This window comes from Loxodonta africana, chromosome 4 (assembly GCF_030014295.1).
Source record: "Loxodonta africana isolate mLoxAfr1 chromosome 4, mLoxAfr1.hap2, whole genome shotgun sequence".
Taxonomy (NCBI): domain Eukaryota; kingdom Metazoa; phylum Chordata; class Mammalia; order Proboscidea; family Elephantidae; genus Loxodonta; species Loxodonta africana.
The window spans coordinates 67,616,188-67,641,981 of NC_087345.1; the positions used below are offsets into that span (position 1 = coordinate 67,616,188).

Here is a 25,794-nt window from a genome sequence, read left to right on the forward strand (position 1 = left end):
GTAAAGCAGAGGGACAGCAAAAAAGAGGAAAATCCTCACCAAAATGGACTGACACAGTGGCTGCAACAACGGGCTCAAGTATAACGATTGTGAGGACGGTACAGAACTGGGCAGTGTTTTGTTCGGTTGTACACAGGGTCACTATGAGTCGGAACCGACTACATGGCACCGAACAAAAACAACAACATATACCAATAATGTAACAGTAAGGAGCCCTGGTGGTGCAATGGTTAAGCACTTGGGTGCTAACTCACCAGCCACTCTGTGAAAGAAAAGAGCTGGCAATCTGCTCCCATAAAGATTACGACTAGGAAATTCTATGGCGCAGTTCTACTCAGTCCTTACAGGATTACTGAGTCAGAATTGACTTGACGGGACACAACAACAACGTAAGTTAAGAAAAATAAGTCAAAAATTCATCTTTGCTAACCTGATACACCAAGACACCTTTTTTGCATTTTTTAATACCTATAAAGCTAAAATCCACCTCTTCCCCCATATTTATAAGTCATTTGTACTTACTGTGAGAACGTTACTTTTTTTTTTTTTGGATCTTTTTGTTATTTGGATTTTAATGTTTTCTTACCGATTTTCAAATTTAAAGTGTCTCTTAAATATGTTGTAGTCTTTTATCTTTTAAATTTATTTAGAATTAATTTTGGCACAAGGTACAGATATGATTGATTTTTTTCCCTCCAAATAACTAACCACTTATTCCAGTCTGCCCTAAACGCCCTCTGCCCTTACCTGTAAGATTCTATTCTGGGTTTACCTATTCTGTTTTGCTGATCTGCTGAACTTTTCTTTTTCCTGAATCATACAGTCTTAGTTATAATTTATTGTAGCTTCTGATCAGGCAACAGCCTCCTACCACTTTTATATTCTTTGTAAAAATGTTTTAAACTACTTTCTTTACCATTTCTTCATTTCTAAGATGCTATTTTCTCTGTTTATACTGATGGGTATGTTTTATCTTTTAATAGAAACAATTCAAATTTTTAAGTGCTAAGGTATCTAAGAATAGTGGCTACAGTAGAGCTCATATTCTTGTCCCCATTATACAGAATAATTGTGAACTGGCTTATTATAAACTCCAGTAGGGCACAGTAAACTAACTATGCCTGCTATAGTCTACCAGAAAAAAAAAGGTTGCTAAAGAGCAATTTGAAATCAAACAAAATCATATAAAAACAAGAAAGAAAAAAATCAGAAATGCATTCATCTAAACAATTTCATTACACCTAAAAACACGAACAACTTCATTAGAAGAGAACACCAGAAGGCTGTCTGAATGTGCCAATTCAATACACACATACCTGTCTCACTGATTGCTCTCCTTCTAGATGAGGTAGTTGGTCTAGAAATCAAATTTGAAGATGAAGGTTTCTCTTCCTGTAACTCTTGCACAGAATCCTAAGCATTCAAGGGGAGAAAAAAAAGACCATAGAAAAACTAAACCTATACCACCAGGAAGCTAAAAATTTTGTTTTAAGTAAACCTTTCCAACTTTCAAGAAACATTATGCTAGAATGAGAAAGTTTAAAGATTACCTTTTGACCTTTCCCATCCTCAAGTTGACGCCTATTTTCACTCACAGATGTGCCAGAATCCAATGGTTCTGATAGAAAAGCAAAGCACAGAATCACAAACTAGGAAAGAAAGCAGTAGTTAACAGACACCAGCCCAGGACACAAGACAAACCCCTTACATAATTTAACCTTCCAACAACCATTAAATATGTGTCCCCCGGGTGCCGGTCCCCGTGCCAGATATTGAGATATGAATGTGTAATTCAATCTTAATAGAGAAGAAAAATACATAAAAGAGTAATTAAAAAAGTGTAGTAAACACCTTAAAAGAAGTATTACGAAATTTGTAAGTAGTGGAGATGAGAGAGCAATGATTATTGGTAGAGAGAGGGCAGGGTATGAGGAATAAGAATCAAGAAAAGTTTCATAGGAAATACATGGGAGGCAGGGCTGGGAAAGACCATTCCAGATGGAAGAAATGCAGGTGAAAAAGCAACCAGAAGGGACCTAACAGTGGCCTGTTGCAGGAACTACAAGTAGTTCATTATTGCTGGAATATAAGCAAAGTCAAATCATAAAGGATTCTGTGTGTCTTGCTAAACAGCACAAGAATGTCAACAAGCAGTGGTCATGATGTCATTCATGCTGTTATTCCCACATCACTGCGATCTTCCCTGCTGATACTACAGAATCCTCCCTAACACTGTTGCAGCCACTTATCATACAAAACGTTTGGTCAGGAGATAAATCTTATTTGCTAGCTCTTAGCAAACATTTTATCTAAAGAGCAATACAGAACCCTTAAATAGTAATTTTAAGAAATGACAACTGACTCTCACGAAATAGAGAGAGCAGAGGCAGGGTAACCAGTATTAGTAACTGCAATAATACAAGTAAAAAAGTATTAAAGTCTAAACTATGGCATGGAAAAAAAGATCAAGTCCAGAAAAATTAAAAAGGTGAAAATCAGTAAGACCTGGAATATGATATACAAGGTAAGGGAGAAAGGAGTCAAGAAGGAGTCCAAGATTCTACTTTGAGTGGAATAAATGGGTGGTACCATTCACCAAGAGAGAAACTTCAGGAAAGTGAACAGATTTGGATGGAAAGATAATGAACTAAGGTAGCTGACAGTCATTCAGTCAAACAGGTTTAGTTTGTAGATGGATGTATGAACTCAGCTCAAAAGTCAAAGCTTTACATATAAAATACATGCAATTACCCGAGAGCATAATCAAATGTGGCTGCAAACCTTTACAATATAAACCAAAACCAAACCCAGTGTCGTCGAGTCGATTCCAACTCATAGAGACCCGATATGCCCCATAGAGTTTCCAAGGAGCGCCTTGTGGATTTGAACTGCCGTCCCTTTGGTTAGCAGCCGTAGCACTTAACCACTAGGCCACCGGGGTTTCCAATATAAGGTATTAATATTTCTTCAACTAATAATAAACTGATTTCCTGTTTTCTTCTACATATAGAGCAATGGTTCTCAAAGGGCAATACTACCCCCTTGGGAACATTTTCATCTTAATAATGAAATCATGTATGAGCACTAACATTTTGAAATCTATATTATCATAAGTTAGTTTATTTTTTCTTCATATTATGGTTAAGGTATTATATTGATTTTCTTGTACATACAAATAAACTATATTATCCAGAAATCCCACTTTAGTATAACAGAGATGTCACAAAATACATGTAATAAAAAGGAACCACTAAGATGTGACAAGGTTGAAAACACTAACATAAGAATTTTGAAGTTAATTCTACCAACCTGAAACATAAACTGAATAAAAGCAGCTAAGTAATCTACAGGTTACCATCTCATTAATGTAATTTTCCTAGCAAATTACCATGTTTATTTAAACAAATAAACTTCTATACATACATGAAAAAACTCAACATAGTACTACAGATACTACAGTTTTCTACTTCATTTGCTGTTATCTGATTTCATAAATAAAGAGCATTAAAACAATAACATGTTAAGTAACCAGCCCAATAGTTACTTTTATTCTGGAATAAGATGGTGATCTCCTTTCCTGGGTCTTAAATCTTAACCTTGGAAGAGTGAGTAGTCAATCCAATTAACTAAATATCATATTAGTAAGACACTACACTGTGTGATGCAGAATGCAAACCAGAATAGGACACAGAAAATATAAACAACCATAAAAAAGAATTACAACAATAAAATCTGAATATGGAATACCGGGGGCACAGAGGAGTAGTCAATTAAATTTATTCTTGGAACTAAATAAGCCTTTGAGAGCAGTTCTGAATTTTTCTTAAGGAAAGGCTTTAAGAAGGCTGTGGTGTGGTGGAGCCAGTTTCCATAGGCACTTGCAAACGGAGTGCATCTTTTCTGAACTCCATGTTCGTAGCCTGAAATTGGCCATGGTGTCGTACTTACCCATGAAAATCAGCAACCGCTACAAACTGGGGCTTTTCCCCCGGAGAGCTGTAAAACATTTACCGTGTGTGTGGGTGGGTGGTGTGTGTATATGTATGAACTAGAACAGCATACATAGGTACTTCTTTCTGGGAAGAGTAACCAGATTATCAGATTATCAAAGGGATATGTGACCTAAAAATAACCAGCTTAGAACTACAAATCTAAAGGTAGGGGAGCTAAACGCCACTTACTTACATAAATTGGTACACAACATTTTGTCTACTATCAAAAAATTAAAAAAAAACATCTTTCAAATGGTCCCACCTGGTATCTATACTTTCCACCAAAGCTTTTCAATATATTTTCAAGGTTTGATCACACCTCTACTAAGCAGCAACTTTTCAAATATTTACCTTCTTAAACATACCCCATTAATATAACAGGATATTTAAATATCATAAATCTGCATTAGAACCTCAGTATGCTATTTTAGTTCACATGTGTTTCTTCCTGTTAAATTAATTTATTATTATTGGAGCCCTGGTGGCACAGTGGTTAAGAGCTCGGGTGCTAACCTAAAGCCGCTCTTTGGAAACCCTACGGGGCAAGTTCTACTCTGTGAGTCGGAATCAACTCAACGGCAACGGGTTTTTTAATGGGTTTTACATAACCATGAACTTCCCTTCTTTCTGCCCTTCTATTCCCCTTCTCTGGTGCTCTGGTTGCGCAATGGTTAAGCAGCTCAGCTGCTAACCAAAAGGTCAGCAGCTTGAACCCACCAGCTACTCCACAGGACAAAGACGTGGCAATCTGCTTCCATAAAAATTTACAGCCTTGGAAACCCTATGGGGCAGTTCTCCTATGTCCTATGGGGTCACTATGAGTCGGAATCAGCTCAAAGGCAACAAGTTTGGCTTTTTTATTACTATTATTATTAAATAAATAGCTAAAGCAACTTTTCAAAGCACCATTATAAAATGACTGTATGTACAAAAAATTTCTTTGAAATGTGTTTATGATATTCAAAATTACTTACCCTGCTGATTGACTACCACCAAGTTTCTGTAGATCATTGTATATATTTTCCTTGTTGGAAGAAAAAGATCAAAAAATGTGTATTTTAAAATAAAAATTTATTAAACTGGATTCAACCAGACATTTAAATGCCCATTACTATGAACTACTACACACACTCAAAACCACATTTTAAATTATTGCATTCAAATTGTATCACTGGAAGATCCTAGGCCCTACCAAAGTAATTAGTAGCACAATAACTACACACAGCTACTTCTAACGTAATCACTAAGGTCTCTCTAGCGCAAAGATTTCACATCTCCATTTCCTGAAATGTGCTTCATTTGGACTTTACCAAAAATCTCTGGGGGTGTGTGCGCACACTGAAGACAAATTAGCATGCTCACTTTCAAACAAATTGTCTAGCACTGTGCTTAAACACAGACTGTCTAAAAAAAGTAGTGGGTTATGCAAAACCCTCTATTACAAGAATTTCATTATAATCTTGACTTTTATCAACCTTGGACCAATCATCTCATTTTTTTCTTGGTCTTATATTTCAAAAACAAAAAAAAACAAGCAGTATTCATTCAGTAAAATACAGACTAAGCACCCACCCTGTCCCAGGCACTGATCTGGACATTGGGGAAAACAAGTAATAGCAGAAAAAAATCTCTGCCTCCTGGAGCTTAGGTCCTAGCAAGACAATTTTCTTATTCTAATATCCATTATACGCCTGGTATATTTTTCTTTCTTTTTTAAACTAATGATTTTTAGAGACTGTTTGTTAGTCACAGGTATCATTTCTAATTCTCATTAATTCTCAAGGGTGAGAGGAAACTGCCAACTCCCAACTATCTCCCTTCACCCTTGGGATTGGTGACAGAATTCCTTAAGTTCAGAAAAACAATATTCCTGTTCATATCCCTTTTCAAGTCTGTAATTTCCCCAGTGTTCAATCTCTCAACATATTAGAATTTAAGTCAAAGACAGGTTTAAGATCATGCTTTCAATATCAGAAACATTCAAACGGTATCATTAAAATGTAATATTCAAATGGTACAAAATCACCTATATAACTATTTCTTCAATTTATAAAATTAAAGCTTACATGAAAAAATCTCAAGGCCAAGTAGAAAATGGTAACGTAAATGAATATTAACCAGAAGTGCTTTGTCAATGGAAAGATGCTTATGTAATATTAAGAAGAATATAAAATTAAATATAGTATGTTCACAATTTAGGTTAAAACATGCCATTATATAAAAAATGACTGACAAAAATACTTTTTTGGTGATAAGCTACAGATCATTTTCTCTTTAGCATTGTCTTTTCCTAATGTTAAATAATAAATATATAGTACATTTATAGTAATAAAGTTGTAAAATATCTTTACCTTCTTTTTACTTGTTTTTGAGCATTATATACCATTTAGAATCCAGTTAACTACTCCAAGGAAAAGTATCAATCCTATTTATTAAAATATACATCTTACGTTTAACACCATGCTAAATCAAATGAGACAAGGCATTTCAGATTTAAGGTAAGAATGACTAAAATACTCAGTCTTCAGTTCCCAGTGGAATAACTGTGGAAATGTCACCTGGGTCAAACTCAGCTGAATAAGTATCATAATAGCTTATTACCAAAAAAAAATATCTCCAAAGTAACTAAAGACCAAATTTAAGCCTGTGGTATAAATATTGTCTTTGGAAATTAATGCAATAATTTATAATATATAACTCTATCTAATACTTGAATACTTTGTTTGCTAAACGCTATGCTTTCTACACACTGTCCCTTCATAACCTCCCAGTGAGGCATTTATATTATGCTTATTTACAAAGGCAGAAACTAAGGTTTAGAGGTTAAGTCGATTTACCTGTCACACTGCTAGCGCATGACTAAGCTAGATCTCAAACCCAAATTTTCAAGCAGTGTGCCATATCGCTAAGAAACTACATTTCCACATCTTTTACATACGTAGTAACAACTTTTCTCTGACAAAAGGGAGTGGGAATAGATATGAACTGAAATGTTTCCCAGCTGTATTTTTACAATGAACTAAGCTGAAGAATTTACCTGTGGTCTTTCACAGAGAAGCTTGGCTCACCAAACAAATCCCCTAGAAGATCATTTGAACAATATACCATATGTTGTTGTTTCTCATCATATAATCGTTTAGCCATAATATATTGGCCAAGATAAAATATAACCTGAAATAAGAAATACAATTTCTAAGCATTAAAGAAAACTAAATGTTAGTTTCTAATACATTCAATAATATCCTACTTACCTGGAGAGAGTTAAGCAACCAGCAACCACATAACCATGTAGAGTAACAACCATTCTATAAATACAACTGCTTTTAAAACCTTTTCATTTTAATATAATGCAAGTAGCTACTGCTTCTCTGATTTACTTAACTAAACCTTAAAACGTGTGGGTTTTTTTTCCTTGCAGACTTTAGCTCTGCCCAACCATGTTAGGAAGAAGCGGATAGGCAGCAAAATACAAAACCACTGATAGCAATAAAGTTGCAGCACCAAATAAATTTCAAAATACACCAACTAAAATGTGGCAGTGACTGGTGTTATTTAGAAAATAATCATGAACACTATACACCTCAATGGTCTGTGCTATCACAGAGGAAGACAGGAAAATGATCAGTTACAACTGCGTGACAGTCTGGGAGAATTCGGTGAATTAAATGAGCCCTCAGATATCATCCCAATCTATACTACAATAATCAAAATAATGACCCTGAATTGTTACTATAAAGTTACATTCCATTCCATGAGCTCCACTAATACAAAGAAGTAAGCAATACATTTTAAGGCATCCATATGCAAACCTAATAACAACCACCTAAATTTGAATGGCATTTTACAGTTTGCAACGTACTAATATTAGCTCAACATCATTCTGATACTTCACAGAATTATCATCACCATATTAGAAATGAGAAAATAAAAGCTAAGAAAGGTTAAATAGTTCGCTGAGGACAGAGAACTAACCAGTATGAGTTAAGACTTGACCTCAAGTCTTCTGACTCCTAGTCCAATGCTCTATTACCCCATACTAGCTTTCATCACTCTCCCTTATGTCCCAGAACAAAGATCCTGGAACCTAAAACTGCATCATACAGCATACATATTATTGTTACATAATTTATAGTATAAGCCTTCTAAGTCTTCAGGATGGTCTTGATCACCTCATTTCTATCTACTACCAAATCCATACTTTGTTTCCTTAACTGATTATATATCGATAAAAAGTCGAATTCAAGTTTTAAAAAAAGCCAAACCTGTTGCCCATCGAGTTGATTCCGACTCATAGTGACCCTAAAGGACAGAGTAGAACTTCCCCATAGGGTTTTCAAGGAGCAGGTGGTGGACTCGAACTGCTGAGCCATAGCTCTTACCCACTGTGCCACCAGGGCTCCAAAAATCCAAGTTAACAGCCCTAAAAACATCATTTAACCCAACACTTCCCTACAAGTACTACAGATTTAACTGTTTAATTAAGCAGACTTCAGACTAAAAGGAATATTCCTACATGACTATGGACTGAAGAGATGGTTGCCCAGCAGCAAAAAGGAAGAAGGAAAAGAACCTAGACTCCTGCTACCACTCACCCATTAAAGAAGCCTATAAAAATGTGGCTGAAAAGGAAAGGACCTGGAACTTCTTCCTGCCCCAGTATTCTGACAGAAGTAGGATACTTCAGCGTTTTAAGCAACCTGGTCCCCATAAACTACATAGGAGAAATGTGAACAGATACAGTTCCTTCATGTTGAAATTCTGCCTAGGATAGCCCACACTCTCACTGTTAAGTCACGTTCTGTGCAAGAATTTAACATTCAGTATTAAACACATTGAAATATTGCATTCATGTAAATAGAACATGTGCACGAATCAGCTTACCTCTACCCCAGAAAGAATGGTATACTGTATTCATGTACCTCTAGTGCAGAGCTTGTTAACCTGGGGGCCAGGGACTCCCAAGAGGGGCATGGATAGAATTCGGGGGGTCCATTAATTTGGATGAGGAAAAAAAATGTTTCTATCCTTACTTTCATTAACTGAAATTTAGCTTTTCTTCAATTATGAATGTAGGCAGCAAACCACAATGGTATTAGCCACATCTGTGTTTCATTTCATGCTATGCTTATCACAAACATCTCAAAATATCACTTATGCTCCTCACTACTCCAAGATTACATTTATTAGATCTGCTGCTAAATCGTATTTAATGTGTTAATAAAAAAGCATGCATCGGAAACCGTATTATTTACTATTTTGATAACTGTATTTTAACACAATGTTTCCTTTGTGATGCTATGTATTTTATTCCACAAATTTAAAAACATAATTTTGAGAATGGATTCATAAGCTTTACCAGTTTGCCAGATGGATCCATAGCGCAAAAATGTTAAGAATCCCTGCTTCCATTGGTCTCTGAGTTCCCAGCTGAGAAATGAAACTAAATATAATAGTCTTCGGCTTCAAAGTATAGACCAAATTACCATAAACCCAAAAAACCAAACCCACGCTGTCAAGTTGATTTCGACTCATGTACTACATAATATTGCTGCTTATTGAAAATTCCTTTATCTAGCCAATTATCCCCATGGTCTTAGGCACCATTAAGTATGGTTACATATAATAGCAAGACATTAATTATTTCTAAGTTCAGCTTACCTCTTTCATAGTGTAAGTGTCTTTTTGGGCACCAACAGACTTCAACAACTTCAAAAGCAACGGCTTTGGTCTAACCTATAAAAAACAAGGAATTGCTATTATACTTCCAAAATTAGTCCAGAGCTATAAGCCTCTCAGCAAACACATGTGATAGAAATTCAATTAAGGGAGCAGACACTACGTTTAACAGTCTCATAGGGTCAGACCTCAAAAAAGTAGTCATAGTATTTTTTAAAAACTATACTAGTTAGCCTATATAAACTATATACCATAGACTGTCACGGGGATTTGGAAAAAAAGCTGGGGAGGATTTAGTACTTTGCAAATATCATGGGGGACTAAAGTATCATTGTTGCTGTGTGCCATCAAGTCAATTCCAACTCATAATGACCCTTGTAGGACAGAGCAGAACTGCCCCATGGGGTTTCCAAGGAGCGGCTGATAGATTCGAACAGCCAACCTTTTGGTTAGCAGCCTGAGCTCTTAACCACTTCGCCACCAGGGCTCCTGAAGTATCATTAGTTACTATCGAAAACAGTACCCATCTCAAGGCAACATTATTCTCTTCCTTGACTACTGCTATCACCTGTTGCTGCTTTATAAACTCAACTATAAACAGAATACTCAAATGAGTTTAAACTGTTACAGAATCCAAGAAAGAATAATGTTTTAGAGTTCGGTCGGTTATTTCACCAAACTTAACTTTCTGCAGATAAGGTTCCTAAAGGCTAAAGAGCTTAAATAACTAACCCAAGCTGACACATGTCACATACCTCAACTACAACCCAAATTTCTTTCTTACTATATAATGCTGCCTCTCAACTGTTCTACAATTTAAATACCTACTTGACAAACATTTATGGAGCTTCAGTATGCACCGGACAATGTCAAGTATTGCCAAAAGACAAATAACCTGCACTCAAGCCTACCAACCAGATCAGGGTCAGGAAACTTTTTCTGTAAAGGGCCAGATGGCAAATATTTCAAGCTCTATGTGACAGATGGTATGTCACAACTACTCAAGTCTGCCATTATAGCAGCAAAGTTTAAGAGCTATGGCTGCTAACCAAAAGGTCATCGATTTGAATCCACCATCTGCTCCCTAGAAATCCCATGGGGCAGTTCTATTCTGTCCTATAGGGTCGCTATGAGTCAGAATCAACTCTACGGCAATGAGTTTTCTATAAACATGTAGACTAATGGGCATGGCTGAATTCCAATAAAACTTTATTTACAAGAACAGGCAGTGGGCCAAATCTGGCTAACAGGCTACTAGTCTGCCTGATCCTGATCAAGAGGCCTTTCAAGTGGTATTGAGAAAATAAATGGCAAGGGGAAAGGGATATAATGTGCTTACGTTCTCTCCCTACATGTTGCTACGTTAAAATCTGCAAAACCCAAGTATCTTCACAGCTTGCCAGTCCCACAGACTGCCTCACACCTCTCTTCAATATGCCCCTATCCTTTGTTTAACCTTGAGATCTGACAGCATTTCAGTTTGGGATCTAACTCCCAAAACCAGACTTAAGAATACTGCCTATTTTCAGCTAATCAACAGAAAAACATTATTTAATCACTGAGACACTTAAAATACACACTAAATATAGGATTGAATCATTCATTATCTGATCACACAAATTTCTTATTATGTACTCGCATGTCATTTTACTTTTCAGGCTATGTAAGAATGAACTCCACATAAAAGATAAAAATTACTTTTTTTCTCCTAACTTTTTATATATGCTATGCTAACACCAAGTTATGTGAAATAATTCCAAAGTAAAAATCTGCAACAAAAAGCCATCAGTCTTTTATTAAGACTTAAAACACATGCAAGGAGCCCTGGTGGCACCATGTTTAAATGCTCGGCTGCTAACCAACCAAAAGGTTGGTGGTTTGAACCTACCAGCTGCTCTGAGGGAGAAAAGACCTGGGGATCTGCTTCTGTGAAGATTACTGCCTAGGAAACCCAACGGGCCAGTTGTACTCTGTCATATAGGGTTGCTATGAGTCAGAAGTGACTCAGCATCACACAACACACGCACACAAGACACATGCATTAATTAAAAAAGTATGATAAAAGACATCACTCTTAATTTTACATTTAAGGAAAAAAAGACAAATTCCACTTGAAGATACAGACAAAAACCAAAAATACTAGAAATATGGGACTTCATTTGTATAATCTTAGAAGTGGAGAGGTCTTCGAAGCATATGAAATTCAAAAAGGAAAAGACCAACAAATTTTGACTTCAGGAAAATTCATAACTTCTCAATGGTGAAAAGGCAACGAAGTTAAATAAAACATTTGTAAGACAAAAGTTAAATGCACTTCATTTACGGAAAACTACTACAAATTGTTCCGAAAAATACGATAAGCCTAAAGAAAAACAGACAACCAGGCAAATCCCAGAAGAAGCACAAGTGACTTAAATGTAAAGATGCCCAGCCCCACCAGAAATTAGGGAAATACAAATTTAAACAGTACCTTCTCTCCAAAACAAATGGCCAAAAAAAGATTGATAATAGTCAATCATAATGAGATTGTTAAGGAGTGAAAACTTACAACACTTTTGGTGAGCAATCTGCCAGTACCCAAAGGACCTAGGAGTCAATCTTTCTTACAGAAATATACATATAACACTTTAAAAAAAAAAAAAAAAAAGGGGGACATGTACAAGGCCACAGCTGGTAATACTCAAAAACTAGACAATTTAAAAATCTATCAGTAAAAGCATAAATAATAAAAAATGGTGGCACAATGGTTAAGAGCTTGGCTGCTAACCAAAAAAAGATCAGCAGTTCAACTCCACCAGCCGCTCCTGGGAAACCCTATGGGGCAGTTCTACTCTGTCGTATAGGGTTCCTGTGAGTCAGAATCCACTCTAGGGCAAAGACCTTTTTTGGGGGTATACTCCTGTTACCAAATACTACGCAGCTGTTAAAAAGAACACAGCAGGTTTTATTTGTTGACGTGGGTGGAGGTCCACATAACACAGTAAGTGAAAAATGCAAATTGCAGATCCTCTCATTTAATCCTATTTCAGTAAAACAAAAGAGGGCTATAACCGATTTAAACACACTTGGGACTATATACATGGGTATACACACAGAAGATTTAAAAGGATACATGGGGCAGAGAAGACTGGAATTTTCAGTTTTTACTTTATACATTTCTGTAATGCCTAAAATCTTTACAAGTATGAATTACTTCCGTATTTTTAAAAACCATTTGACAGTTCAAAGAAGAGGGAAAGAAAAAAACCAGTCACATAATACACTTAACTTCAGCATCTGCGCTCCAGAATATAAAGAAATTCATTTTTAAAGCCTCTTGGGGTAAAGGGCTAACAAAATATATCGAATGACTCCTCAAGTAAACTTTTATTCCAAGCCGTTCATGCCTGAGGCAGATGTCAGAATTCAAGCAATGTACCTAAAATTTCATTTAAAGAGCGATGTTACACTTGAGACAAAAATACCAACCAGGGTCTCTTGTTCTGAAGCAGGAATCTGTGAGGTGCTTGCAGCAGCACCATCGGTTGTAGACACAGACATGTTGGTGTTGCACATCTGCCTACAAGTGTGGGGAAAAAACACACACACACACACATATGAGGAAAACTTGAAATAGGGAAACATCTGAGAAAACGACAAAATCATACATAAAGGAGGTAAAAGATGCTTTTATTAAAACTAAAGCCATTAGCAAGTCGGTCCTTACCTGGATCAGTATACAAAAAGGTGCTGTGCGTCAGTGAGCGCCAATGAACACAGCTGGGGAAAGGCATGGTTTTTAAATAGCCTCAGCTGGAGACAAGTCCGGGCTTAGCTCCTCTTACTGCAGACTCAGAACTTGTCCGAACTTGACCAGCCCAAGAGGAAAAGCTGAGTCAACCTGTCCACTGAACTAGCCCAATCTCGCCCAGGGAGGGAGCCCTGTTCAGGCAGGCTACCGAACAGGCACCTGTCATCATTCGACCCCCTGCCAGGAGGCGACGGCGACCCGCAGCCCCCCGCCCACGTGACCTTTACCCCCGCCTCCAGGAAGACCCCCACCCCGCCCTCGCCCTACCGGGAGCGCGGGCCCGAAACCCCGCCCTCCTCTCGGGCTGTGACAACCTCCCCTCTTTCCAACAAAACCTCAACCCACGTGCCCTGCGACCCCTACCACAAATGACAAAGACTGCGCCGCGGAGCGTGCGGAGAAGCGGCGAGACCAGAGCGAGCTAGAGCACCTAAATCACAGATCAGACACAGGACTGACCGTGCGCTTCCGGGCCAATACCTGCTTCTCACCGTACGTGGTATTCTGCGCCAGGAGCTGGGGGATCCCTCGAGGCTCCCCACTACCCTTCACGGAGCGCGCGGAGGCCCGACGTCCTGGGCCTCGGCGACCATTTCACTCGCAGGCCCACGCCGCTGGGGCGCTCGCACGCGGTAGGTCCGAAGGAGGCTCCCGACAGCGAAGGCGGCGGGACCTCGCTCAGAGGGGTCAGGGCTGCCCCTCAGGCTCAGCTTCTTGCGCCATTCTCCTTCCAGTCACACAGGGCGGTACAGGCCCCGAAAGGAACCGAGCTCGCTGAGGTTCCCCCCCATGCGCGCCTCCTACCGCCGGAGGGGAGCGCGCCGGAAGCTGCGGCCCATCCGGACGTTTGCGCGCGCGCGCCCAAGGCCCGCCGCCTCCGCCAATTGGGGAAGGGGTCTCAGCGTCGCGTGTGCAGGCTACTGCCGCCTGCGTGAATGGAGGTTCGGGGGTTCCACACCCGCGCCCCTAGGCCCCTCGCCTCCGCCAATTGGGGGAGGGGTGTTGGCGCGCGTGGCGGGGGCCCAGCGGCCTCTGCAGGTGGGGAGAGGCGGTGTTCGGCGCGCGCGACTTGCTGCCCGGGTTTCGGCCGCAGTCTCACTCTGAGGTGCTCGGCGGGCCCCGCCCGCTGCCCGCCTCGCTTGCCGGGCAACGCTTGGGACTTCTTTAATCGTTGTGCTGTTTTTGTATTTCGTGTGTTGACGCCTCCCGACTGCGGTGGAAACTGCAGGCAAATACAAACCGAAGTCCCGCAGCTGCCGAAAGAGAAACCAAAATTAACAGCTCTGGTATTTTAAGCCCACACCGAAGACTTCTGGAGTTTTATACAAATCGGAATTATTTCAAGCTTTTTTTTTTTAAGATTTAAAATAGCACACAATATACGCTTGTATACAGGTGCGGAATTGATTCGATGGCACTGGGTTTTCTGGGCACTGGTGCGCAGAAATGTGGTTGGGAAGTAAAGACAATATTGGATACCGTTGGAGAATGGGGGGGGTAAGGAAGATAGTTACTCTTCGCTTTATTTTTAGAATGTTTGTATTTGTTGGTTGGTTACCCCTTGCCTTCTTGGCATCAGAGTGGATTCCGACTCATAGCGATCCTATAGGACAGGGTAGAACTGCCCCATAGGGTTTCCAAAGAGCGCCTGGTGGATTTGAACTGCCTGCCTTTTGGTTAGCAGCCTAGCTCTTAACTGCTACCCACCAGTATAAAAAAAAAATTAGGAGAGAGTAAAAGTACCCATAGGCAGTGGCATCACTAGGAGGATGTGGGGGATGTGAGCCATACAGGCTAACACTCTCAGAGGGGATGACACCGGAATGACTGTTTATAAAATTTTTGTGCAGTGTTCCCAGCAGAAATTTTTTTTTTAAATCCCTGTAGTTGTAATAAAAATATTTTTCAAAAGCCCAGCTTACCTGTATCAATATACCTATAAGGCTAAAACTCTGTCCTGATTTACTTCTTGAACCTTCTAACGCGCACCTGTCAGAGCTGTCATTATCACCTAATTACAATGACGTTTCGAGTCACATGAGTTCGTCTGCTGGCGCTATGAGCGCACACTGTTTTCATTTCGGCTGGTGTTTTTGTAGTCACTGATTTTGTCAAATTTTTGGTGTTTTAGCTGCAATATTGTAATTAGCATGGGGGGAGACACCATGAGTTACCTCACTGGGTGATACCAACCCTAGTGATGCCACCGCCCGTATGGGTTTCTAAGGCTGTAATCTTTAGGGAAGCCACATCTTTCTCCCGTGGAACAGGTGATAGATTCAAACCACCAACCCTTTGGTTAGCAGCCAAGCGCTTAACCACTGCGCCACCAGGACTTCTTGGTTGGTTGGTTAGTTGGTTTATATTAGGTGCTCACATCTCGGATATACTGAAAGATCTAATTTTCACTTTTGGCACACATCCATGGCACATGTTTTTGATGTTATCTCAAAAATGAACAAGAACACAAGAGTTGACTCAAAAAGTACAGTCACTACAAAGAGCTGCTTCTCTGGGCAGTAAGTGATTAGTTCCTTGTGAGCAAAAACCACCTTTTTTATAAAATTGTATCCTCTTCTCTCCCTCCCTAACCTACTAGAAAGGAACTCCCCTTTGGTGTTCATTCAATTAATTTAACTGTTAATATTAATTTGAGGAATTTGGTGTGGCTTTTTAAAAGTCTCATCTTTATCAGATCAAATATATGAGATTTCTGGTTGTGAAACCTGATATTTGAAACTGAATGAAGGTAACTCCAGAGATGGAAAAAATCTGAGCATAAAAAGAAATGATACAGGTTGGCATTTGTTAAATGCCAAATGAATGAACACCTGTGTGCCCTAAGAGTGTAAAGACAGGATTGATCAGTGAATATTGGGACAGTGCACAAAGGCCTCAGAGCGTATTACACCTTTTGTGCCTTTAAGGATGGTAAGATTTAAAAACAAAAGACTAAAGCATTCGGATACACCCAGCTGCTGGACAGGAGAAAGACCTGGTGATCTGCCAAGAAAATCCTATGGGATAGCTCTATGTCATATGGGGTCGTTATGAGTCGAAATCGACTTAGTGGCACGCAACAACAATTTCATGTGCAAGAAAAATACGTTTTTTAAGAAGTGCAGAAGTGAAAATATAAGAGGGCTGTTTGAAAAACAAATAAATCATTTTGACTTGCATGAAAGTCAGGGAAAAAAAAAAAAAAGGAAATCTGGGCCTTAGAGTAGGCAAGGCACAGACACCAGAAGCATGTAAACAGGTGATTTGCTTTAAACTGTATCTTACCAGGACCACCAAAAGCCAACTCAAGCTCTGAATAGTTGAGCCAGCCCCTTCTGTGATAACTCTTATTGTTCAGAACCCTTCCCGTTGGCTCTGGGAATTATTGGAGCAGAAACAAAGGGCAGAACTAATAGGATTAGTCTTTTTCTAGTGGAACCTGAAAAGGAGGGGCAGAAATGAAGAAAGAAGTGATAGAATTTGGGGTTTTATTATTTTTTTTCCCCCAGGGGGAGAGAGATGAAGCAAAGATTCAATCTTTGAAGGGATTGTTGAACACTTACTGTGTGTACCAAGGACTACCCTAGCCCCACATGGTGAACAACATATACTCCCTGTCATCATGGAAACTAGATGGGTTCAGGGCAATGAGTTTCTCTATATATGGCCTTTCTGGCTCTGGGTTTGTAGTTCTGATGATTTGCTAGACTACAATCTTGCAAAGAGATTGATTAGTCTACTGTGCAAATCAGGTACGTAAAACCCCTGCAAGGATTGGTTAATCACTATGGTGTGCCCTACCAAGGAGATTGGTCAGTTTTACCATCCTGCTAGGCTTAAAAGTGTCAACAGACAGAGGCTAATTGGGGAGGGGGGAACCTCAATACCACAAATAAGAAGAGCCAGGAGTGCAGCACATCCTTTAGACCCAGGGTTCCTGTGCTGAGAACCTCCTAGACCCAGGAGACAGCTGTAACACTGGGGATGGTATGAGGCATCATGAGATGGTGCAAGACAGTACAAGAGCCAGGAGACTGGCACACGATAGCTGCAGTAGGCTTCCTGGCCCATGAGAGAGGCAGCTGTAGTGGACTTGTTGACCCATGGAGTGAGAGAGCTGAGCGCCTACGGGCAGGAGGCTTCCTGGCAGAGTAGGGTGGCTCCAGGCACTTATCTATGGAGTTAAAGTGTTGTAACACTTGCCTGAGCAGGGCAGTGGGCCCAAGGAAGCCCAGCAGCAACAGGAGCTGAAAGCATTTTTGATTGTAAGCCATCCCGATTGATGAACTGTATCCTGTCTCCTGAGTTGTTCCCGTTACTTCCAAGTTGATCCTCATCCTATTACTAGGGTTACTAGTAACCTATTGCTCCCTAGTAAACCCCATAATCATGAGTATGGCCTATGAGTTCTATGTGGCCATTGCAACAAATTATTGAACCCACGAGGGAGGTACAGAGTGCTGTGGGGAGAATGGCTGGTGTCAGAATTGTGGAGAGTGGCAGTATGTCTGACCTCCAACTCATAGGAATCAGCTTTGTGCTGGTCTTGATTTTCATCTCTCCTCTGAAGTTAGAGGCCTTCCAACACTACCACATTAGACAGGATGATTCGCAATTTCTAGCCAAAGAGAATGATGATACTCTGACGAGAAATAAAGTCTGGAGGGGATAAAAAGTTGGGTTGTTATTGAGTTTGGGGTGATGCACCACATAATGGAAAGTTCAGTGATGAAAAACCGAAGCTCAGGGCTGAAAACAGCTTTGATGGTTGGCCCAACACTTAAGAATTGATTAGTTCCTCAAGGGAGGGAAGAGGCTGAACTGGGATATGTCAGCAGAGGTAGAAACAGCAAAGAAATGAGAGAAGTGATTAGAAGGCCAACCAACACAAGACCGTATAATGGTGTCTGAAAAACGATATTGAGAACTGCAGACATCAAAGAAGATGAGGAAGGAGAAAGGCAGCTGGATCTGTTCACTCTAAAAGCAGTTCCTATTGTTTGTGACCTTATCACTTAAAAAAAAAAATGCAGACCAGCTGCCGTTGTTTCCCTGCATTCCACAGTTAACCTATTTCACTTCGCCCTTTGTTGTGCGCACTTGAAGCTTTTCTGGGAGCAAGCTGATGCTTAATTTCTAGTAGCATTGTTCTTGGCACTCTCCTTTGTTCCAAGAAATACCTTGAGAACCTTTATATTCTTTGGGACCTAAAGTCTGCAAACATGTCCACAGTGGACTTTTATTCTCATCCAAGGGTGACTTCATACTTGTATTTATTAATGACAACTGAGCAGTCTTTAAAGAATGGTGGAAGAGAAACAAGATTTATCTCAAACATGATGTTTAGAATGTTTTTAGAATGCTGGAAGTTTCACAGTATTTATAAGACCATATGAGATTGTACTATTAGTTCACATTCCATATATCTTTCCAAACATCTGCAGGTGAATGTTGTTAGTTGCATTGAGTTGGCTCCAACTCATCGCAACCCCATGCATAACAGAACAAAACTTTGCTCAATCCTGCACCATCTTTATAATTGTTGATGTGTTTGAGTCCATTGTTATGGCCATTGTGTCACTGAGGGTTACCCTCACCTGCTACGGCCCTCTACTTTACCAAACATGATGGCTTTCTCCAATGATCCATCTCTCCTGATGATGCATCTAAAGTAAATGAGTCAAAGTTTTGACAGTATTGCTATTTTATATCTTTTTTTCTACTTAATTTTCTATTTGGTTATTGAAATATTATGGATTAAACCCTGTCCCCAAAAACATATGTTGTAAATCCTAACCTTCACGCCTGTGGTTGGAGCCCTCGTGGTGCAGTGATTGGTGTCATATAGGGTTGCTGTGAGTCAGAATGGACCCAACAGCAACAGGTTTGATTTTTTGTTTGATGCCTGTGGTTATAATCCCCTTTGGGAATGGGTTGTCTTTGTTCTATGAATGAGGCAGGATTTGTGTAGGGTGTATCTTGAATCAGTCTCTTTTTTAATTTAAAATAAATGCAAGCTAGCAAGTAGAAAGGGGGGAAGAGAGATGCCAAGCCACATGAAGACCACCCAGGAGCAGAAGCTAAAAGAGACAAGGACCTTCCTCCAGAGACAACAGAGAGAGAAAGCCTTTCTTCCCCTAGGGCCAGCAGTGCCCTGAATTTGGACTTCTAGCCTCTTATGCTGTGAGAAAATAAATTTCTGTTTGTTAAAGCCACCCATTTGTGGTATTTCTATTACAGCAGCACTAGATAACTAAGACACTGACGTACGGAATAATTACTGATTTTAGTATTTTGATCTTATAGCCAGCAATACTGCTGCATTTTCTGTTATAAATATCAGTTTTTCAGTAGTAGATTCTCTTGAATTTTCTATGTAGATACTAATATCGTTTGCAAAACTGATCAGTCTGTCACTTCCTTTCTTACACCTCTTATTTCATTTTCTTGCCGTATAGCCATTTGACCAATTATTACTTTATGAAATAGTAGTAATGATAGTGGGCATCCTTACCTTATTCCTGATTTTACTAAAACTGCTTTTAAAGTTTGATGTTTGCTGTAAGCTTTAGGAAGGTTCCCTTTATCACATTATAAAAGTTTCCTTCTATTCCTGTTTTTTGGTTTTGGTTTTTAACATGAATGAGTGTTCAGTTTTATCTAGTGCTTTTTTATGCATCTAAAGATCGCATGGGGTTTTCTCCTTTAATCTGTTAATGTAGTGAGATTAAGATGATAAGTTTTCTAGTAGTGAACCAGAAATTAAACATAAGGTTGCTCCCAGGAAAGCCTCAAGCACAATAAAGATAAACTTTACTTGTTTGAGTCCTTTTTGTTTTGTTTTTTTTTAAGACACCGATGAATTGAATTTATAACAGGAATAGTGTAACAGGATGATATGGGGCATAACTGACATTTTCTCCTGCCCTTAGCAAGTATTTCAGGGATTTCAGTGAAGACATTGCCATTTTGAGAACAAAGTTACTCAATTTGCCAAGGTAAGTTCAAATAAGGCCCAAGTCTTGGCCTGAGACTCTGGTTCCCACAGGGGCAATAGAGCCTGAACTGGCTTGATGGCTTTTACCATTAAGAGTCTTAAGCCAGGACTAGCAAAAAAAGAGGCCACATTTTGGAGGACTGAAAAGTGTATAACCTTCCACCCTCCCCAACTAAATCTGAGACTTGTGATCATATCTTCTCTGAAAGTTGCTTAGCCACTGAACTGGCAGAAGAGGCATGCTGAGGTTGAACAGCATCTCCACTCCTTAATGGGGAAAGGTTGTTGGAGTTTCCCACAGGTTAAGTGGTCCCTGAAGAAGATGGCAGAGGTGTAAAGCAGTTTTGCTGGTAGCTCCTAAGATGACCATTATCTGGGTAATAGAACCCTGACAGCAAGAGACTATAGGATGTCTACTGGTAGAATGTGCTGAGTTGGGGAGAAGGAAGTTGAGCTTCATTTAGATTTCCCCTGCCCAACTTCCCACCAAGACCATGCCATAGGACCCTTTGGAGAACTATCATTTGGTCACCAGCCACCTGGAGGGAACTGATGGTGCCTTAGTCATCTAGTGCTGCTATAAAAGAAATACCACAAGTGGATGGCTTTAACAAACAAATTTATTTTCTCATAGTTTAGGAGGCTAGAAGTTCAAATTCAGAACACTGACTCTAGGGGAAGGCTTTCTCTCTGTCAGCTCTGGAGGAAGGTCCTTATCTCTTCTGAGCTTCTGCTCCTGGGTAATCTTCATGTGCGTGGCATCTCTCCCCATCTCTACTTCTCTCACTTGCTTGTTTAATCTTTTTTATATCTCAAAAGAGATTGAGTCAAGATACACCCTACACCAATCCTGCCTCATTAATAAAACAAAGACAACCCATTCCCAAATAGAATTATAACCACAGGCATAGAGGCTAGGATTTACAACATATACTTTTGGGGGACAATTCAATCCATAACAGACAGCCAATTGGTATTAAGCAGAGAAACCCGGATAACCAACAAAAAGGGGACAAAAATGTCTCCATCTTCTCGCTGGGGTAGTTAATATAAGGAAACTAATTTTTTTTTTTTATTATTGCCATGACCAACTAATAAGAGAACGACAAACTCTTCAGGGTCAGTCATGTAAGGAAATGTCATTTTTTCCTCCTGCCTCCTTCCCACCCCATGCCAGAGGAGTAATATATTCCTTTTCTGTTGCTGCATAACAAATTACCACAAATGTAGTGACTTAAAGCAACATAAACTGATTTTCTCAGAGTTCTGCATGTCAGAAGTCTAGGTGGGCTTGACTGGTTCCTCTGCTCCGGGTCTCACAAAACTGAAATCAATGTGTTGGCCAGCTTGGGCTCTTACCTAGAGGCTCTAGGAAAGAATCCTCTTTCTAGCTCATTCAGATTGTTGGCCAAATTCAGTTCTTTATACTTATGGTTGTTTCCTTAATGGCTATCAGGGTCTACTCTAAGCTCCTAAACGCTACTCATATTCCTTGGCATACAGCCCCCACCATCTTCAAGCCAGCAATAATCCCACTTGCCTTTGGAGGAAGGACATGCAAAGGCAAACTGCCGTGGTTGTTGCCATGCTCAGTGGGTGCCCTGAGTGAGTCAGAGAACCCACGCCCTGGAGGTCAGCTGTCTCTGCCTGACCACTCAGTTTTATACTGTGCTGGTTGTTGTGACGTTTGGAACTAAGCACTGCAACCAGCCAAAGATATTTCCGCTGTTGATCCATCACATGGTTCTTCAAAGTGGTTAAAAAGACACCGTGCCTTCTCAGTGATGAGGAGCTGGGTCATAGACATATGACTCTTCGGTTTTCTCTAATGTGACTAGGCCTAGAAAGGACAGCCGGCGCTCTGTTTAGCAGTCACCCAATTCAGGTCACCATAACGTTTGCTTTTTAAAAAATGTCATGATAGTCTTTGTTTCTTTATTGCAGTCAACACTATCACTTTCATAACTTACGCCAGCCATGGGTCAAACTGTTCCCCAGAAGCCAAAATAAACACAGATACGCTGAAAAAGCATAAACAGCCCACCTTGCAGTACAAGATTAACTCGGGGCGCTCAGGAGAGCACGCATTGGCTGAGAGTCTTGGTAGCATAGTACACTTACTCTCATTGGCTGGCGCAAACAATATAGCTGCCTTACCAGCTCTAATTGGCTTTAGCCATAAGTGGCACTGAATCCTTGAGAAAACTCTCTTTATAAACAAAATTTTGTAATGGATTATTATATAAGCAGTGCGGTTGTACATATAACTCGCTACCGCTCAGACATGCAGATAAAAAATAACACTTTTACTTTGCCTGCAATTATTCCTGATTCTGCACCTATGGTTTAATATGAAAACTAATTAAATGTCTGATCTTTAAATCCTGGCTGGATCTGATAATTTAAACACCTATTTAGGCAATGTCCAGTCTTTCTTAAATAGAAATGCTTAGTCTTTCTCTTAGGTTTCCCTCACCCCCTGCTTTTTCCCTAGGTAGGAATCCTAGTATGGGGGAGGAAAAGGGAGATGCACCTGGCCTTGTGCTGTGCTGTCAATTCTTCTCAAGTCCACTGACTTCCAGCCTGACATCCCTGTCCCCTTGCTCCCTCCACACTCCATTAGCCTCTAATGCTGCCACATGGAGCTTCAAGCCCATCCCCAGCTAATGAACACTGATCCGTTTCCAATTGCTCTGTGAGCGCCTGGGCCTTAGCACCTGCTCACTGCTTAGATTTTGGGGCTCCCTTTTCATTTCTCGGAAGAAAGATGTGGAAGTCTGCTTCAGTAAAGATTACAGCCTTGGAAACCCTATGGGGCACTTCTACTCTGCCCTGTAGGTTCGTTATGAGTTGGAATCAACTCAATGGGGGCCAGAACCGGTTTTTCATTCTTGGTAAAAAAAAAAAAAAAAAAAAAAGGAAAATATAGCTTTCTTGATTTCAAGTTAGGCTATGTTGTTGTCAGCTGCTGTGGAGTGGGCTCAGACTCACGGCAAGCTTTTGTATAAGAGGATGAGATATGTGTGGTCCTGTGCCATCTTCATGATCGTTGGTACGTTTGAATCCATTGTTGTGGACACTGTGTCAAGCCATCTCATTGAGGGTTTCCTTTTTCATTAGCCCTCTACTTTACCAAATATAGTAGATTTTTTATTTGATATTTTCTGCAGCATTTCTATATGTAAAGGGGAATATGCATATTTCTCCTACATCAGTTATTAACAAGAAAACTGACTCAATTTTTACAAATACAATTGAAGTAAACAAGTAATACACAAATTTTCCATGTTAAAAAAAAGGGGGAACGTTATAGAGAAGGCCAAAGCCGCCTTTAAACCCTACCAAAATCCCTGTCCCTCATCATCCCAAAGACAACATGCATTATCAATTAGGCTTGCTCCCTCAGGCCTGTTTTCATACATTTTCATATGTCCCTTAGAAAATATGTCATTTCACTCTACGTAATTAAAAAAAATTTTTTTACATAGAAAATATCATAGTGCTATATCTGTAACCTGTTTTTTTACCCAACAGGATGCTGTGGGGACCCCTCTAGGCTAGCACAGACCTACCCCATTCTTTTAACTGCCTCATAGCACTGTATACATAGTATGAGTCTACAACATTTTATTAATCATTCGTCTAGCTTAGGACTTTTTCGATGTTTCTAGGTTTTCCCCATGAGGAACTCTGCAACGAACATGCTCAAACATGTTTTCTTGTGTGTAAGTGCTAGGGCTCCTCAAAGGAAGACACCAAGATCTAGAATTGCTGAGTCATAGCACACATGTTTTTGTTTTGGTCAATATTGCTAAATTGCCCTTCAAAACAGCTGTTTATCAGTTTTATACTCCCATTTGCAGTGTATACATGCACCTGTTTTCCCATACCTTTATCAACACATTAAATTGTTTAATTTTTGACAGTATGATGATTGAAAATTATCTCAATGTTCTAAATATAATCAGTTTTTTCTGATAATTGGTGGGGTTCAGCTTCTGTTTTTATGTTCGTTGGCCAATTGTATTTCCTTTTCTATATTACCTATACTATTATTTGTCCATGTTCCTATTGGTTTGTTTGAGGGCTTTTTGTTTGTTTTGTGTTCTGAGTGCTTTATAAATCTAAATGCTAATCCTTTGTGTGTTATATCTGTGGCAAATATTTTCTCCCAATCTGATACTTGTCTTTTAACCTTGCTTAGGATATGTTTTGTTGTGCAGAACTCTTACCTACTGTCCAAATTTATCAATCTTGATGAAGTCAAATTTATCAGTCTCTTCCTTTAAGTCTTTTGCATTTGGAGTCTGGCTCAGAATGATTTCTGGTTTCTCAAAGTCATAAACATATTCTCTTACATTTTTTTCTGATATATTTATAGTTTTCTTTTTTATGTTTGGGTTTTTAATTCTCCCTGGAATTTATTTTTCAGAATGGTGTGAAATAGCACATCTAACTTTACTTTATCAAAACGAATGAGCAATTGTTTCAGTGCCATTTACTGAATCATTGTACTTCCCCAAAGACAAAAATGCCATCTTTATTGTACATAGCAACCTAAAGTGGGTAAACTTAACCATCTGCAGGAAAAACCCACTTTAAAGAAAGGCTTACAAATATGCTACTACAATTAGGCAACTACTCTATGATGTGTCCTTAAGATGAAAATTGTAGCTTAATTATTTTAGACCCTGTCTGAAATAATATATAGTAACAGGAGTGTTGTGTTTATATACAGGAAATATATGAAAAGGAAAATTAAATAGTAAAATTTGATCATGATTGTCTAGCATGGGTAAACCAAATGAAACCCATTGCTGTTGAGTGAATTTTGACTCAGAGTGACCCAGTAAGGCAGATTAGAATTGCCCCATAGGGTTTTCAAGGCTGTGGTCTTTAGGGAAGCATATTTGCCACATCTTTCTCTAGTATGGGCAGATGATAGTAATCAATTCACTACGGACACATATAAAAATTTCCAGGCCTTTCCATGGCTTGAGAAAAATAGCATTCTACATTAGTCTACTCCCTTACCTCTGATTATATACCCACTTAAAAACTATGCTAACCTATCCGGTTTTACAGATACCTGGATACAAAAAGAGATACCCAACAGAGGGGAAATGAGCATTCTAGGCATATCCACCTTTCTGAATCAAGAAACTAATATTCCAGTGTGTAAATCGCTGGACTTTTAATATTTTAGTTTAAGCATCTCGAGCCTTACACATTTTCTTAATTTCTAATTCTGTGGTTCAATCTCCAGGACTTGTTTGCACAGTACTTGGTACATAGAAGGTACTCAGTACAATTTGTTGAAAGAATGAGTGGCCAAGACA

At 39.4% G+C, this 25,794-nt stretch overlaps 1 protein-coding gene and 1 long non-coding RNA gene across 28 annotated transcripts in view; one reads left to right on the top strand and one right to left on the bottom strand.

The window, feature by feature from the left end:
- Nucleotides 1–14,063, bottom strand: part of MDM2 (MDM2 proto-oncogene) — a 128,016-nt gene extending 113,953 nt beyond the window's left edge. For 22 of the 27 annotated variants that reach the window (XR_010321813.1, XR_010321812.1, XR_010321811.1 and 19 more), the window contains exons 1-6: nt 13,137–13,368; nt 9,651–9,725; nt 7,030–7,163; nt 4,967–5,016; nt 1,551–1,618; nt 1,317–1,413 (exon numbers count right to left, since the gene is read on the bottom strand). Coding sequence is in view for 11 of the 27 variants with exons in the window: in XM_023558650.2 (XP_023414418.1) it covers nt 1,317–1,413; nt 1,551–1,618; nt 4,967–5,016; nt 7,030–7,163; nt 9,651–9,725; nt 13,137–13,313 (601 nt within the window). In the remaining 16 variants the exon portion in view is untranslated. The other 5 variants (XM_010598703.3, XM_003405589.4, XM_010598697.3 and 2 more) reach the window with 5 other exon arrangements.
- LOC111753011 (uncharacterized) overlaps nt 13,977–25,794 on the top strand; it is a 35,114-nt gene continuing 23,296 nt past the window's right edge. The window contains exon 1 of the long non-coding RNA XR_002787869.2: nt 13,977–14,090. This is a non-coding gene — a long non-coding RNA (uncharacterized LOC111753011). The remainder of the gene's footprint in view (nt 14,091–25,794) is intronic.